Source organism: Mobula birostris, chromosome 8, assembly GCF_030028105.1.
Source record: "Mobula birostris isolate sMobBir1 chromosome 8, sMobBir1.hap1, whole genome shotgun sequence".
Taxonomy (NCBI): Eukaryota; Metazoa; Chordata; class Chondrichthyes; order Myliobatiformes; family Myliobatidae; genus Mobula; species Mobula birostris.
In genome coordinates, this window is record NC_092377.1 from 29,084,059 (window position 1) to 29,102,219 (window position 18,161).

At 42.4% G+C, this 18,161-nt stretch overlaps 1 protein-coding gene across 1 annotated transcript in view; it reads left to right on the forward strand.

The window, feature by feature from the left end:
* Positions 1-18,161, forward strand: part of LOC140202164 (ALK tyrosine kinase receptor-like) — a 328,364-nt gene that overhangs the window by 159,854 nt on the left and 150,349 nt on the right. The window contains exon 5 of the mRNA XM_072267037.1: positions 14,427-14,577. Coding sequence (XP_072123138.1) covers positions 14,427-14,577 — 151 coding nt within the window. The remainder of the gene's footprint in view (positions 1-14,426; positions 14,578-18,161) is intronic.

Sequence of the window (18,161 nt, forward strand, 5' to 3'; positions counted from 1 at the left end):
AGCCATTCAGTGGTTTGGATATGAGTCCATTGATTTATGGTCTCTCTCCACCTCAGAAGCTTGTCCATAGATGTACTGATGGAATCTTTTGTATGCATATGTACTGGCAAGAAGCTCTTTCTCTATCTGTGCATAGTTGGTTCCACACCTGTAAAAGCCCTTGATGCATAAACCACAGGTTGCCATGTGTCATCATGGTGCTACAGTAGTACTGCTCCAAGGCTGTATCGGGACGTATTAGCCGAGATCCTAGCACACCTTTCCAGATCATAAAACTTCAGCACATGCTCTTTAGTTAGGACTCTTTTCAGCGTCTGAAAACACTCTTCTTCCTCGTGAGACCAAATCCACTCATGTTGCTGCTCAAAGAGTGACCTATGTGTTGCTGACACAGTTGATAGTTGAGGAATGAACTTAGCCAGGTAAGTCACTACCCCCAGGAAATGTCTTTGTTTTGGAGCCTCTCCATGTTTTCAATAGCTGACATCTTTCTTGGGTCAGGCTTCACTCCCTCTTCAGATATGACATCCCCTATGAAAGTCAATGTCTTAAACCAAACTCACAGTTCTCTTTATTTAATTTCAAATTGACATTCCACGTCACATCAAGCACTTGTCTCAGTCGTGTATCATGCTCATCCTTGGTGGAACTCCAGACGATGATGTCATCCATCATGGTCTCGCCAGCAAGTATGCCCTCAAACATCGTGTGGATAGTTTTATGGTAAACTCCTTGTGCAGACAGAATCCCATATAGTAGCCAAAGAAACCAGTAACCTCCCTGTGGTGTGTTGAATGTACACAGTCGTGAACTTGCCTCATCAAGCTTCATCTGCCAAAATCCAGAGTCTGATAAACCACTTGGCAACTGCAAACCAGGACACAATCACCTCCTAAGTTGGCAATTTAAAATGATTTCCCTTGGTGGCTTTATTGAGATCTCTTGGGTCTAGGCATACCTGTAATGCTCCATTTGCACAATGACCAGTGAGCTCGTCCAATCAGCTGGTTCTTCCATTTTCTGTATGAGATTTATCTGTTCCATGCCTGCTAGATCTTGTTTAAGTTTGTCTCTAAGTGCAAACAGAACTTTCCTGCATGCATCGACAACAGGAGTCATTGTCTCATCTCTTTGAATTTTGTATACAGGTGAGCATCCAAGCTTTTCGAAAACATCTGCGTACTCTTCCATAAGAGTTGTGTGGTCATCTTTAGTCTGTGAAGTCACTACGAAAACTCTTTTCAGCAGATTGAGCTTTTCACATGCACTCAGACCTAATATTGGCTGTACTCTCTTTTCTACAATCAGTAGCTGTGCCTTTAGGTGCTGCCCCTTGTGTTTGAAGGTCACTAGACAGCCTCCTTTTACTGGAATGTTCTTCCAGTGCACCCTGTTACTTTTGACTTTACTGAGTAACTCTTGCTCTTTACTGTGAGGGTCTTGTAATCATCCACGGAAAACAAATTCGCCTGGGCTCCGGTGTCAAGCGTGAATGAAATTACTGTGTCTCATTCATAGTCAATGGAATGATCCATTCTGGTTTACCAGCACCAGCAGTCTGTAGAAAATCTACAAAGAGTTCCTCCATTTCCTCCTCAACCGTATGCACCTTTCTCTTGGTAGCCCTAGCTTTGCAGCACTTTTCAAAATGATTATTTTTCCCACAATTATTGCAGGACTTTCCATAAGCAAAATATGAAGTTGGAATGTGATGATGTGAAAGTATGAGCCTTCCTCTTAGCTTTCCTGTTGCTTTAGGAAACATCTTGTGCACTGCTCCTGTTTTCACAGCATGCACTGTTACCTCTGCTCTGTGTTTCCCCTTAGCTTGAGCTCATGTGGGACCTGCTGCCTTACACATATTCACAACCTTTCAATAGTTTCATTTAATATCGGAGAAGTGTATGCAGTATACATCCTGAAATTCTTGTTCTTTGCAACATCCACTAAAGTAGAAGAGTCCCCCAAAGAATGAGTGACAGTAAAAATGTTAGAACCCCGCCCACACATAAGCAGCAGCAAAGCAATGGCCCTCTACCACACCCACCCACTTCTTCAAAAAAAAATTGGCACCCTCTACCCACCAAGCAAGCAATAGCAAAGCCCCCAAGAAAGACCATGATCTGCAGTACAACAAAAACTAATTGTTCACCCGGCAATTCGACATGTCACAGGCTTTCTCTCTCTCCCTTATAAAAAGAAAAAGAGAACTGAGATCTGAGTGTAACTCCAGGTCAGGGTCTTCAACAGAACCCCATGCACCCTGAAAAGAAAAAGAGAGTGATCAAAGGAAGAAATTAAGCTGTTTCCACGGATGAGCTCAAAGGAGTCGCTGTTGAGCACCATTGTAATTCCACCCCAAATATTCCTTTTCAGCTTTAAATCTTTTTCACACAGCAGTTCTTTCTCTGAGTCCATTATCTGGACTTCCCCAACTATCCTGTCTCTAACTTGTGAGTTTCTCATATCTCCAAATTCACAGGACCTATTCAGTGTGTGAAGCTCAGCTAAGTGTTGGTTGAAGCTTACACTTTGTTTCTATTCACAGGAAAAAAAACAGACATCTCTCAAATGTGACACACAAAAATTGCTGGAGGAACTCAGCAGATCAGGCAGCATCTTTGGAAAAGAGTTTGTACTCTTTCAGTAGATGCTGCCTGACCTGCTTAAGTTCCTTCAGCATTTTGTGTGTGTTGCTTTGGATTTCAAGCATCTCATGTTTGTGATCTCTCAAACGTGATGTTCTTTCTTGAGACAAAATACTCCTCAAATTTGATCATCAGAGTGTCCAACATAAAAGCCGTGTTATCAATTTGAAAATTGGTACAGATGTCCAAGTTATCTTCGCCAATTACATGCAGAAAGATAGACACTTTATATTTTCCATTGGTCCCTCCTGCTCTGCTAGCAGCTAAGTATATATTGAATCACTGTTCGAAGCGTTTCCAGTTATCAGTTAGGTTGCCAGTAAACTGCATAGGTGCGGAAGGACTTCGCTTATCCATGATGGGAAAACTCAGCTTCTCAACCAAATTTCTCTTGGTGAATCCGGTGACTGCTGAACTTTGGGAACAACTTGCTTTCCCACCTCACTAGCCAGTTTCTCTCCATCGTAACTAGCACCTTTCGTATTCGTGCAGTTTCTTTCTTAGTCACGCGCTGTCTTCATTTACTCTCCAGGTTCAGACCTCATGCTGTCTTTTTACTCCATGTCATGTTTTTTCTTAATAAAGACAATCTTGGCGTGGACTTACATTAGAACATTTTATTACTGAACTGCAGCTCAACCCTGTGTGCACACAACCAGGTCTCCATCATACCATCTGGTTGTGGATGAACCCCTTGCATTGCACACTGGGAACTGAAGTTCTTTATTACACACACAGTAGATAAGTCAGCTGGACCATATGGTCTACACCTCAAGGTTTTGGAAGAGGTAGCTAAAGAGATTATGGAGGTATTAGTAATGATCTTTCAAGAATCACTAGATTCTGTAATGATTCTGGAGAACTGGAAAATTGCAAATGTCACTCTGCTCTTTAAGAAGAGAGGGAGACAGAAGAAATGAAATTATAAGCCAGTTTACCTGACTTCAGTAGTTGTGAAGATGTTGGAGTCCATTGTTAAGGATGAGGTTTTGGGGTATTTGGAGGCACATGAAAATATAGGCCAAAATCAGCATGGTTTTCTAAGGGAAAATATTGCCTGAAAAATCTGTTGGAATTCTTCGATGACATAACAGGCAGGATAGATGAAGGATGTTTTGAAGAAAGGTCTCAACCTGCAACATTGACTGTTTGTTCATTTCCATGGATGCCGCTGGCCTACTGAGTTCCTCAAGCACTTTTTGTATGTTGCATCAGTGGATGTTGTATACTGAGATTTTCAGAAGGCCGTTGACAAGGCACTGCACATAAGGCTGCTTCAAAAGATAAGAGCCCGTGATATTACCGGAAAAACAGCAGCATAGAAGATTAGTTGACTGGCAAGAGGCAAAGTGTGGGAATAAATAGGGCCTTTTCTGGTTGGCTGCCAGTGACCAGTGGTGTTCTGCAGTGATCAGTATTGGGACCACTTCTTTACATATTATATGTCAATGATTTGATTGATGGAATGGATGGATTTGTGGCCAAGCTTGCATATGATAGCAAGATAGCTGGAGGGGCAGGCAGTGTTGAGGAAGCAGGGAATCTACAGAAGGACTTGGATTGGGAGACTGGGAAAAGAATGGGAGATGGAATATAGTGTAGGGAAGTGTATGGTCATGCATTTTGGTAGAAGGAATAAAGGCGTAGACTATTTTTGAAAAAAGGGAGAAGATTCAAAAATCAGAGATGCAAAGGGACTTGGGAGACCTCGTGCAGGGTTCCCTAAAGGACAACTTGTAGATTAAATCAGTGGTAAGGAAGGAAAATGCAATGTTAGCATTCATTTCAAGAGGACTAGAATATAAGAGCAAAGATGTGATGCCAAGGCTTCCTAAGGCATCGGTCAGACTGCACAGAGTATTGTGAGCAGTTTAGGGCTCCTTATCTGAGAAAAGATTGCAGGTTTTGAGGAAAATCCAGGAATGAAAGGATTAACGTAAGAGGAGTGTTTGATGGCTCTGGCCCTGTTCTCGATGGAGTTATCAGAATGAGTGGGAATCTTGTTGAAACCCGGTGAATATTGAAAGGTTTAGCTAGAGAGGATGTGGACAGGGATGTTTCCTATAGTGGGTGAACCTAGGGCACAGCTTCAGAATAGGGAGGCGCCCATTTAAAACGAGATGAGGAGAAATTTCTTTAGCCAGAGAGTGGTGAATCTGTGGAATTTATTGCCATGGACAGCTGTGAAGGCCAAGTCCAGCAGTGTATTTAAAGTGGAGGTTGACGGGTTTTTGATTAGACAGGGCATCAAAAGTTACAGGGAGAAAGCAGGAGAATGGGGTTGAGAGGGATAATAAATCAGTCATGATGGAGCAGACTTGATGGGCCAAATGGCCTAATCCTGCTCCCATGTCTTGTGTTATTATGGATTCTCACAACAATTCTCCATTCATTATTCTGTGAACAATCAATTCCCTGAGATTTATTTTTTAATTAAGTCAAAATCAAGCTTATATTTTTTTCACATTCTCAGAGAACTTCAAGGACCATTAATTGTCCTCGCATGTGGCAACCTCTAAATACTTCTTCACACTGAAAACACTGTCCATTCTTATTAAGGAATAGTTGTTACACTCTAGGGGTCTGAAAGACGTAGCTTTGGAGATTATGGTGGCACTTCAGGAACTGCACCTAGGGTTCTGAAAGAGATGGTGTTTGAGATTGTGGTGGCTTTAGAAATGATCTTTCAAAAATCATTGGGCTCTGGCATGGTGCCAGAGGACTGCAAAATAGCAAATGTCACTCCACTCTTTAAGAAAGGAGGAAGGCAGCAGAAAGGAAGTTATAGACCAGAGCCTAACCTCAGTGGTTGGGAAGATGTTAGAGTCAATTGTTAAGGATGAGGTGACGGAGTACTTGGTGACACAGGACAAGATAGTACAAAGTCAGCATGGTTTCCTTCAGGGAAAATCCTGCTTGACAAACCTGTTGGAATTCTTTGAGAAGATTACAAGCAGGATAGATAAAGGGGATGCAGTGGATGTTGTATATTTGGACTTTCGGAAGGCCTTTGAGAAGATGCCACACATGAGGCTGCTTACCAAGTTAAGAGCCCATGGTATTACAGGAAAGTTACTAACATGATTAGAGCACTGGCTGATTGGTAGGAGGCAGTCAGTAGGAATAAAGGATCCTTTTCTGGTTGGCTGCCAGTGACTAGTGATGTTCTGCAGGGGTCGGTGTTGGGACTGCTTCTTTTTATGCTCTATATAAATGATTTAGATGATGGAATAGATGGCTTTTTTGCCAAGCTTGCAGATGACACGAAGATTGGTGGAGGGGCAGGTAGTGTTGAGGAAACAGATAGGATGCAGAAGGACTTAGACAGATTTGGAGAATGGGCATGAAAATGGCAAATGAAATACAATGCTGGAAAATGCAAGGTCATGCACTTTGGTAGTAGAAATAAATGTGCAGACTATTTTCTAATGGGGAAAAAAATCCAAAAATCTGAAATGTAAAGGGTCTTGGGAGTCTTTAGAACACCCTAAAGGTTAACTTGCAGGTTGAGTCAGTGGTGAGGAAGGCAAATGCCATTTTAGCATTTATTTCAAGAGGCCTAGAATACAAGAACAAGGATGTGATGCTGAAGCTTTATAAGGCACTGGTGAGGCCTCACCTTGAGTATTGTGAACAGTTTTGGGCCCGTCATCTGAGAAAAGATGTGCTGGCATTGGAGAGGGTCCAGAGGAGGTTCACAAGGATGATTCCAGGAATAAAAGGGTTATCATACAAGGGACGTTTGATGGTTCTGGGTCTGTACTGGCTGGAATTCAGGAGGATGAGGGGGAATCTCATTGAACCCTTCTGAATGTTGAAAGGCCTAGACAGAGTAGATGTGGAAAAGATGTTTCCCATGGTGGGAGAGTCTAGGACAAGAGGGCACAGCCTCAGGATACAGGGGTGCCCTTTCAAAACAGAGATGTGGAGACATTTCTTTAGCCAAAGGGTGGTGAATTTGTGGAACCTGTTGCCTCATGCAGCTGTGGAGGCCAGGTCATTGGGTGTATTTAAGGCAGAGATTGATAGGTTCTTGATTGGACATGGCATCAAAGATTACAGGAGAAGCTCGGGAACTGGGGTTGAGGAGGAGAAAAAAAGGATCAGCCATGATGGCCTAATTCTGCTTCTATGCCTTATGGTCTTTTTAACTCTTTGGTTGTCGCACCAGGGGAGATGCAGTAAGGACATTAGCAGCAAATACCTGCAGCCAATCTCCTGCTTCCTATTGCTGATGAAAAAGAGGATAAGGTCTGGAGTATCAGAGACTACCTTAATGAAACAATGATTAGCAAGCCATGCAAAGTGGCATATGCTAGCAGTTCTGGGTTTGACTCATTGTCTGTGATGTTTGTAGGGATTTCAATCCAGCAACAATGACTTTTTGGCAAAATATTTTGTGCATTACTTGAAAGAAAATTTGTAGGTAGTAATGTTCCCTTGCACACACTGCCATTGCCTCTCTGGTGGTAAATGTCATCATGGATTTGGGTGGCCCTGTCCAGTAGCCTGGGTGAGTAACTGACGTGCATTTTGCATGTGTGCCCACCTGTAATGGAGGGAAAGAATGTTTCAGGTGGTAGATGAAGTGCCATTTAAGTGGGCTGCATTGTCCTAGATGGTGAAAAGATTCTTGACAGTTATTGGAGCCACACTGATTCAGATAACTGAGTATTCCATTACACTCCTAACCTATGACTTGTAGATGGTGGAAAGGCACTAGTGTGCCAGTAGAACATAGAAATCTACAGCACATTACAGGCCCTTTAGCCCACAATGTTGTGCCGACCAGGTAACCTACTCTAGAGACTGCCAAGAATTTCCCTATCGCATAGCCCTCTATTTTTCTAAATTCCATGTATCCATGTACCTACCTAAGAGGCTCTTAAAAGACCCTATTGTATTCACCTCTATTACCTTCACACCCACACACACCCACCACTTTCTGTGAGAAAAGCTTACCCCTGACATCCCCTCACTACCTATTTGCCAGCACCTTAAAACTATGCCCCCTTGTGTAAGCCATTTCAGCCCTGGGAAAAAGCCTTTGGCTATCCACACAATCAATGCCCCTCATCATCTTGTACACCTCTATCCAAGGAGAAAAGGCCGAGTTCACTCAACCTATTTTCATAAGGTACACCTTCCAATCCAGGGAACACCTTTGTAAATCTCCTCTGCACTCTCCCTATAGTATCCACATCCTTCCTGTAGTGAGATGACCAGAACCGAACACAGTACTCCAAGTGGGGTCTGAGCAAGGTCTTGTATAGCTGTAACATTACCTCACGGCTCTTGAACTCAATCCCACAGTTGATGAATGCCAACACACCATACACCTTCTTAACAACACTGTCAACCTGTGCAGCAGTTTTGAGTATCCTATCATCACAGTCCCCAAGATCTCGCAGATACTCCACTCTGCCAAGAGTCTTACCATTTATATTATAATCTGAAGAATCATTTGTTAGAATACCCTGACTTTTGACTGGTCCTGATGCAAATTCGTGACCCAAAATTTTGACTCTGCCTCCACAGATGGTGCATAACCCCTGGGTCCCTCCACCAGTTTGTTTTTTTTTGCCCCAGACTAGTTTGCACTTGTAGCTGTCATATTTATGTAGCTGTCCCAGAGTTTCTGTGGATTAATTGTGTAAGACTCAGTAATGCAATTGGCCTCGAAGGGCAGGTGGTTGGACTCTTCCTTGTAGACTATTCTGTGGAAGGAATGTCATTTGCCACTCATCGTGTGCATTGCATAGTTCTTGCCATATGCATAGTTTCATTTGCTGAAGAGTTGTCAACAAAATTGAATATTGTGGAATCAGGTACAAAAAGAGGGGGATAAAGCTGGATTATAGAAAAAAAATGAAAGAAAATTAAGATATAAAATGTATTCAATTAAAAATCTTCTGAAACAATTTGCAACCTGAAGGAACAAAATTCCACACTCATAATTGTTCACTTTCTAGGCTAATGGCATTAACAATTATCATGTCACATAATTAATCCTTTTTATCACCTGACTTTATCTTTGTGGCAAGCTTAATGGACAGTTAATGTGCAAATGCAGCACCTCCATAAAAATCATCAAAGGTGAAGGGTGAGATAGCAATTCCCCTACGCTAATGGTGGTGCAGTACAAATAGACCACAAATTGTTATGATTTACAATGTCTCTTCAAGTACCTGCTTTGTGCAAAAATTGTCTGTTATTCAGGCAATGCTATCTTCTTCTGCAAAATCTGTCTCATTACTTTTAGTAGCTTACAAAATGCAGGAGACCTGAAGAACACTGTAACATATATGTTTTTGAACTGACATTAATCCTTCTGACGTATATACCAAAGCTGTCACAGTGCCGGTAAATTTCTATATAAAACCTTTGCAACACCGAGCTTACAATACTCCAATCAGCTCTCACTGAAGTAAATGCCGTCATGTTGATAGCACAAGCAGATTCTAACTGACTGATTTAGCTCCTTGTCACGGACAAGCTGAGCTTGCCTCGAGATTTTGATTGCTTTGAAAAGCAGGAAATTGGATAATGTGTTGCACGTTTAGCACAGGGTACCTGCTGTCTGTCCTTGGTTGTGATAGCCCTCTGACACCATTCATCTGTTTTCAACACCCATTATTCCTAAATCAAAATTTCTGATGCTACAGAGTAAAATGAAATTTCTCTTGTTGGTCGAAATTATTCAAAAGCATAGAACTGAAAATGAGGATGGACAAGACTTTAGTGGCATGTCAGCAATTGTCCCTTGGCAATTTTGTAATAGATAAAAAAAAATAGGGACAACTCGGAGCCACAGTAAAGCAGACACCATCTATGACTGACAAATAGAAAACGCTGAAGACATTCCGCAGATCCGGCAGAGATGTGGAAAGAGAAGTAGAGTTCATGTTTTGGGTTAACGATCTCTCATTGAGATTGGGAAAGAGAAAAAAAAACAAGTTAGTTTTAAATTGCAGAGAAGGTGGGAAGAGGTGGATAGAACACAGGGAGTAGCTCCAAGAGTGGGCAAGAACTGCTGTAATGACAAGCTGCTGATAAAACACATCTGTTTGATAGTTTAATGGGGACACTTAGAGATAGAGGAAACAAAGGAAAATGTAAAGGCTGCAATTTGCAGGTCAGATCTGTCAGAAATGCCCAGCAGATCAAGCTAGCAGGCAGTGGAATAAAAAACTGATTTCACATTACAGCAGAACTGACCAGTTCTGATACAAAGAAAGCAATTTACCTCCAATTGTTGAATCAGATACTGAATCCTGAAGACTGCAACACCCTGAAGGAAGATGAAATCCTCCTATATGTTATTATTCCTCCTTTGCAGTTCGTAAAGACATTGAAATGTTGTGAATGTAACTCCACTATTTAAGATAGGTGGCTGAACGAAAGTAGGGAGCTATGGACCTGTAAGCCTAACATTAACAGGGAAAATGCTGGAACCTATTATAAAGGATTAGTAACAGGGAACTTGGTAAATAATAATTAGACAGGACAGAATCAACAGGGATTTATGAAATGGGAAAAAAAAATTCTCCTGCAGAAGGTGGTGAATCTTTAGAATGCATCACCCAAGAGATTGTGTTTAATACATCTCAGTCAGAGAAGATAAATGTTTAGTTATTAAGATAATTGAGGAATATGGGTACACTACAGGAAAGTGACACTGAGCTAAGTGCAAAGCTTCATTCCTGTTGTGTTCTTAGTGTGTTGAGTGGGATTTATATGAAAGCTTAGCAGGGTTTGGGGTTGTTAAATAACTAACACAAGGAATCCAATTGAAAACCAACTCTCCACTTACAAGATACAATCTATGTCAATACTACTTTCCAGAAAAATAAGGAAGGTTCAGAGCAAAGAATCTCTAGAGATGACAGCCATTTAAAACCATAAGATATAGGTCTCCACCCTTCCATCACGGCTGATTCCAATCCCACTCAACCCTTCTCGCCACATCCTTCCAAGCCCTGACTGATCAGAAAATGATCAGCTTCTGCCTTAAATACACACATGGACTTGGCCTCCACAGCCTATGGCAGAGCATTCCACAGATTTACTACTCTCTGGCTAAAAAATTCCTCCTTACCTTGTTCTAAAGGCTAGCCCTTCAATATTGAGGCTGTGCCCTCTAGTTCTGGATATCCCCACCTTAGGAAACATTGTCTCCACATCCACCCTATCTAGTTCTTTCAACATTTGGTGGGTTTCAGTGAGATCCACCCGCATTCTTCTAAATTACAGTGAGTACAGGCCCAAAGCTGCCAAATGCTCTTCATATGTTAACCCCTTCATTCCCAGAATCATTCTAGTGAAACTGCTCTGGACTCTTTCCAATGACAACACATCCTTTCTGAGATATGGAGCCCAAAACTGTTGACAATACTCCAAGTGCAGTCTGACTAGTTTCTTATATAGGCTCAGCATTATCTCCTTATTTTTATATTCTTTACCCCTTGAAATAAATGCCAACATTGCCTTTGCTTCTCTACCACAGACTCAACCTGCAAAATTACCTTTTGGGAGTCTTGCACGAGGACTCCTAAGTCCCTTTGCACCTCTCACAAATGAACCTTCTCCCCATTCAGATAATAGTCCATATTATTGTTCCTTTTAGCAAAATGCATTATCATACATGTCCCAACACTGTATTCCAACTGTCAACACTTTATCCATTCTTCCAATTTGTCTAAGTCCTGCTGCAATCACATTGCTCGCTCAGTAGTACCTACTCCTCCACCTATCTTTGTATCATCCACAAACATTGCCACAAAGCCATCAGTTCTATTATCAGCAACCAACTAGAAAAGGCCCCTTTTATTCCCATTCGCTGCCTCCTGCCTGTCAGCCACTCTGCAAACATACCAGTATCTTTCCTGAAACGCTATAGGATTTTATCTTGTTAAGCAGCTTCATGTGTGGCATCTTATCAAATGCCTTCTGAAAATCCAAGTAAATACTATCCACTGCCTCTCTTTTGTCCACCCTGCTTATTACTTCCTCGAAGAATTCTAACAGATCTGTCAGGCAAGATTTACCTTTACAGAAACCATGCTGACTTTGATTTATTTTATCATTAGTCTCCAAGTACCTTGAAACCTCATCCTTACCAACAGACAACACTTTCCCAACCACTGAGGTTAGGCTAACTGCCTATAATTTTCTTCCTTTTGCCTTCCTCCCTTCTTAAAGAGTGGAGTGTCATTTGCAATCTTCCATTCCTCTGGGACCATGCCAGAATCAAGTGATCCTTGAAAAATCATGACCAATGCATCTGTTATCTCTTCAGCAACCTCTCTCAGGACTCTGGGATTAGTCTATCTGGCCCAGGTGACTTATCCAGCTTAAGACCTTTGAGTTTGCCTAGCACTTTTTCTTTTGTCACTCACTGCTGTTCCCTGACACTCATGGACCACTGGCAAACTGCTAGTGTCTTCCACAGTGAAGACAGATGCGAAGTACCCATTAAGCTCATCTGCCATTTCTTTTTCTCCCATTACTACTTCACCAGCATCATTTTCCAGTGGTCCAATAACAACTCTCACCTCCCTTTTACTCTTTATAAAACTGTAAATTTTTTTTGGTATTTTGCCTGTATTATTGGCTAGTCTGTCCTCATATTTCATCTTTCTCCTTCTTATAGAGTTTTTAGTTGCCTTTTGTTGGATTTTAAAAGCTTCCCAATCATCCAACTTCCCACTCACTTTTGCTACCTTATATGCCCCTTCCTTGGCTTTTATGCCCTTTCCTTGGCGTTTATGCAGTCCTTAACTTCCCTTGTCAGCCATGGTTGCCTAAACCTGCCATTTGAAAACTACTTCTCTGTGGGACATATCTATCCTGTGCCTTGTGAACTATTGCCAGAAACTTCAGCCATCTGTGCTCTGCCATCATTCCCACCAGTATCCTTCTCCAATCCATTGGGCAGGCTCCTCTCTCATGCCTCTCTAATTCTGTTTCTTCCATTGTGAGTTATGCTTCTTCCTCTCAAATTGCATTATGAATTCAATCATATTATTGTTACTGCCTCCTAAGGGTTCCTTTATGGTGAAGCTCCCTCGTAAGATCTGGGTTATTACACAACCCCGAGTAGGCTCAAGCACAAGCTGCTCTAAGAAGCCATCTCACGGGCATTCAACAAATTCCCTCTTTTGCGATCCGACACCAACCTGATTTTCCCAATCCCCTTGCATATTGAAGTACCCATTACATTGTGTCATTACCCTTTTTACATGCCTTTTCCAGCTCCCTTTGCAAACTCAACCCTGCACCTTGGCTACTATTTGGAGGCCTGTATGTGGTTCCCATAATTGTTTTTTTACCCTTGCAATTTCTTAACTCCACCCGCAAAGATTCAACAGTCCTCTGACCCTATATCACCTGCTTCTAAAGATGTAATTCCGTCTCTGACCAACAGCGCCACACCACTGCCTATGTCTTCCTGCCTGTCCTTTCGATACAAAGTATATCCTTTGATGTTAAGCTTCTAGTTATGGCCTTCTTTCAGCCACAACTCAGAGATGCCCAGAACGTCATAACAACCAATCTCTAATCGTGCCGTGAGCTTGTCTGCCTTATTCTGAATGCTATGCGCATTTAAATTCAGTACCTTCAGTCCTGCATTCTTCACCCTGCAATTGCTGACTGCCCTGATCACTCAGCAGCATAATTAACCAGGGTGGACTGAGGCAATATAAACCAAAATTGAATACCATTGCTGATTGAATTCCATCAGCATGGGAGAATGAATTTCAGAGTGCAATCTAGTACATTTGATTTCTTCCTGATTTCTAATTATATAAACATCCAAACATAAACCTCTGTTCCAACCCCAATCATCTCAAAACAAATGTATTTCTGTCAAAGGGAAAACTTAAATATTAAGAATTTAAAATATAGGTCTTCAAATTACCTGCCAGTCTTAACAGCGACTGGACAAGTGCCTGGCAACCAATTCCCTCAGGAGGCAGATAACTTGCAATCCCTCAATGGAGGCAGCTTGCCTCCAGCGGCACAGTAGCATAGTGGTTAGCACGAAGTTTCTCAGCACAGACAACCTGGGTTCAATCTTCGCCACTGCCAGTAAGGAGGTTGTACGTTCTCCCCATGACCACATGGGTTTCCTCCGGGTGCTCCAGTTTCCTCCCACAGTCCAAAGACGTACTGGTTGGTTGGTCAATTGGTCATTGTAAATTGTCCTGTGATTAGGCTAGAGTTAAATTGCTGGGTGGAAGGGCCTATTCCGTGCTGTATCTCAATCAATCAATTAATTTTCCAACCGTGATGTGAGTTTTCTTCATCTCAGATGTACATTTGAGTAAAAAAAAGGCATAAAGGACTGGTTTATCTGTGCCTTTACAGCACATCTACTTTCAGGATTTGTTATATTTAAATACCCCGCCCCCCACTCCATGTCCTCAGTGATCACTGACATTGTGGAGATGCAATTATTACCCAACAAATGCAAACCCTCACGCTCCTGTGGTTCAAACACCACTATCTGCTTGCTTCCACTCAGTAGGGGGTCAGCACTTCAGGCAAAGGATCTGGAAATACAAAATAAAATAATATACTGGAGATAAACCCAGACAGTTTCCAGGAAAATATACCTCCTTCCATGTTTCTCAATCACAACTCCATCACATATGTGTGCCCAATCCAGGCTTCCCTCATGTGAAAACCAAGATCAAGCAACCTATTCTTTTTTATGTTAACCTGTTTCTCTTGAGACTTTTGTGATTAAATAAACACTTTCCCATCAACTTGTAGGATATCTGCTTACGGAGCTGCTGGAGGCATGGGGGGAAAGAGCAACTTTTGGAGATTCCGTGGTGTGCTGGTACAAGCCACATTCTACCTGGAGAAAGATGTTATTCTGTATATACTGGTTGGACAGCAGGGAGAAGATGCCTGCCCCAGTGTAAGTAGATATTCAGTTACTTTTACATATCATAAAGATATAAGATCATAGGATCTTAAAAAAAAGCCCTAGATACTGGTAGTTACTTATATCTCATTAATCTCAACAGCACAAAAAGAACTTCCCAACATATTTCTCAGAAATGTACAGTGTCTTATATCTCTTCAGTCTTTTTATCATGTCTACCTCAATCCCAACTACCCATGTTAACTTAATCACTTATCTTGATATTTTTATTGTTAACTAATTTGTTCTAATTATGAGAATGTGTCAAACTGTTTGATAAATGTGAAATAAATCCTATAATTACAATGTATATTTTATTCGGATTTCTGTTGTATGGCTAACTACATAATTGATCACTTCTTGCTCAATCTAATCAAATAAATGCAATATACTGTATAATTACAAATATAATAAGGCAGTCCAAGCATATGTTCAAAAAATGCTCAAGAAAGTACAATTCAATCCATCAAATTTATTCATTCTGCAAATTACGTTCAATCTAGTCTGCTGCATCCAATTCTCCAAAGGAAGTTCCTGCATTTTCTTGCCTCAGAGTAAATCTTCAATGCAATCTGTGAAACCCTGATTACAGCTGTCATCGTTGTCTCGCTGTCTTCCTTGGCAATTACATGGTAGCAGCAGGCAGAACCTTTTCTTTCATGGAGTGTGAGCATCACGAGCAAGGATCATCGCTTATGGTCTCTCCCTAGTTGCCAACTGAATCATCTGGTTTCTGGTAAAGTAATGAACCTTATGGATTTTTTTGCAAAAATATAGTCCTTGCACAGTCCTCAGCAAGTCGTGGAGTCAGTACTGAAGGTTGAGAGCCGAATACCTAAGACCACGAGTTCAGAAGTCAAGGCCTAATTGGTTGATGCTCTTGAGTTTGCACGCCCAGAAGTCGAAGGCCTGATGCCTGCAAGTCCAGGCCAGGCACTGGAGATTGGAGGCCTGGGTTGGAGGCCTATCTGTGTGTGTGTGTGTGTGAGTGGGTGTGGGGTGAGAGGGAGTAAATGTGCTTGTCATTGTTGGTGTGGTGGTTGTTCTTCTGAGCATTGTGGGCAAGCTACGTTGGCATTGGAATATGTAGCGACATTACCGGCTGCCTCCAGCACATCCTGAGGTTGTGTTGATTTTTAAACCAAATGACATATATATTTTACTGTATGCTTCAATGTACATGTGATAAATAAATGAATCTAAATCTGAATTTGGGTCTGAACCTGGTAACTCGCTGCTAATACGATGCTGCCTGTTTGACCCTCAGAAACATAGATATATGTCATTCTGTTACCTACAAATCCATGAACATTCAACACTGAGAGGAAATGACCTTCAAGGAATGTCCTCAAAATACTCCACTTGGGATTACCTACACTCAGTTTAATATTATTAAAGGCATCCGTTAGTCTTGCGAGTGCATGGATCTGCACCTGGAAACTCTTCACCCTCCAGGGTGCAGGCCTGGGCAAGGTTGTATGGAAGACCAGCAGTTGCCCATGCTACAAGTCTTCCCTCTCCACGACACCAATGTTGTCCAAGGGAAGGGCATTAGGACCCATACAGCTTGGCACCAGTGTCGTCGCAGAGCAATGTGTGATTAAGTGCCTTGCTCAAGGACACAACACATTGCCTTGGCTGGGGCTCGAACTCACGACCTTCAGGTTGCTAGTCCAATGCCTTAACCACTTGGCCACGTGCCCACACAGTTTAATATTATATTTCATTCATAACATGTAACCCAGCTCTATATCCCACAACCTTCCATCATACGCCTCAGCATAAGGTGTTCACGTACCTTGGCTAAACTGCGGCTGACCTCTTCCCAAGAAGGTCTTGCATTCCGTTGCATGACTCTCCTTTCAGCTAAGTTTCATCATCAGACAGACTGTTACCAATTCCACCCTGCAGTGCTACCACCTGTACTTCGATCACTCTGCCACTCGTGTGGATAGAGCAAAGCACACAACGTGCTGGAGGAATTTTGCAGGTCAGGCAGCATCTATAAACAGTCGACGTTTCAGTCTGGGACCCTTCATCAGGATGGGCTTATGGACAGATTTGCCCACGTGGCACTGCACTGCTGCACTTCAGCAGAGAGCGGAAGGAAGTGTGTATCTCCCTGCTTGCAGGCCCAGAGGAATAATGTTCAAATTTTTAAACACCAGGTCCACCTAGTGGCTGCAGACAATGTTGCCTTGAAACTTGCATCCATTGTCTCAAACAGTTTTGCCTGAATGTTGTCATTCACTCATCTGCTCACCAAGTGATTATACAATGTCTGGTCTAAGAAGTTCTGGAACCTGCATTTCTTTGCCAAGTTCCTTAGCCTGGTCATATATTGACCAACCATCAATATGTGACCAGCCCCTGGTCATGGGACTAGCTGCATGTGTCAAACCAGTAATCCCTGAAGAGCTTGAGACCTTGCTCATGATGTTAGTGTAGTATCCAGCCTTTTTTGATGCAGTATTACTGTCTTCTTCTTCCATATGGCAATATTGCAAAGTTCTGCATCCCTTCCTGGAATGTTGGCAATAACACTTGACCTCAGTCATGATTCTGCACCTTCCCACATATAGTGCTAATGGCTGCGTCCAGTCGTATGTCCTGAGTTCAGCAACATATCGGCCATATCCTCTCCGGGCTATCAATACTGCTGTGCTTGAAGTACCCCTTTCAAAGCAGCACACACAAAATGCTGGAGGAACTCATCAGATCAGGCAGCATCTGTGGAAATAAATAAACAGTCAATGTTTCGGGCTGAGATCCTTCTTCAGGACTGGAAAGGAAGGAAGAAGATGCCACAATAAAAAAGGTGAAGGAGGATAGCTAGAAGATGATAGGTGATGGTTGATGAGTGAAGCCAGATGGGTAGGAAAGGTAAAGAAGGGCAGGAGAGGAAGGAATCTGATAGGAGAAAGGGAAGAGGGGCACCAAGAGGAGGTGATTGGCAGGTGAGAAGAGGAAGGAGGCCAGAGTGGGGAATAGAAGAGAAGGCTATGGACTGACGTGTCGGTACGGGAAAGGGAATCGGAATTAAAATGGTTAATTCCACTTTTGATGGATGGAAAGGGGGTTCTCGACAAAGTGGTTCCCCAATTTACGACGGGTCTCACCAATGTAGAGGAGGCTGCATCGGGAGCAGCAGATACAATAAGCGACCCCCAACGGATTCACAGGGGAAGTTTTGCCTCACCTGGAAGGAGTTCGGGGCCCTGAATGGAGGTGAGGAAGGAAGTAACTGGGCATGTGTAGCACTTTGTCCATTTGCAGGGATAAGTGCCAGGAGGGAGATTAGTGGGAAGGGATAAATGGACAAGGGAATCACAGGGGGTGTGATTCCTGTGGAAAATGGAGAGTAGCGGGGAGGTAAATACGTGCTTAGTGGTGGGATCCCTTTGGAGATGGCCGAAGTTGTGGAGGTTGATGTGTTGGATGCAGAGCTTTGCAGAGAATGGTGAGAGTTGCCAATGTGCGTGTTTCATAGGAAGCTGTATGTAAAAGTTAATGTCTGCAGGCTCATTAGTGTAGTAAGGTATCACAAAGGCAAAGTAGCTGGCAGAACATCCTCAGCT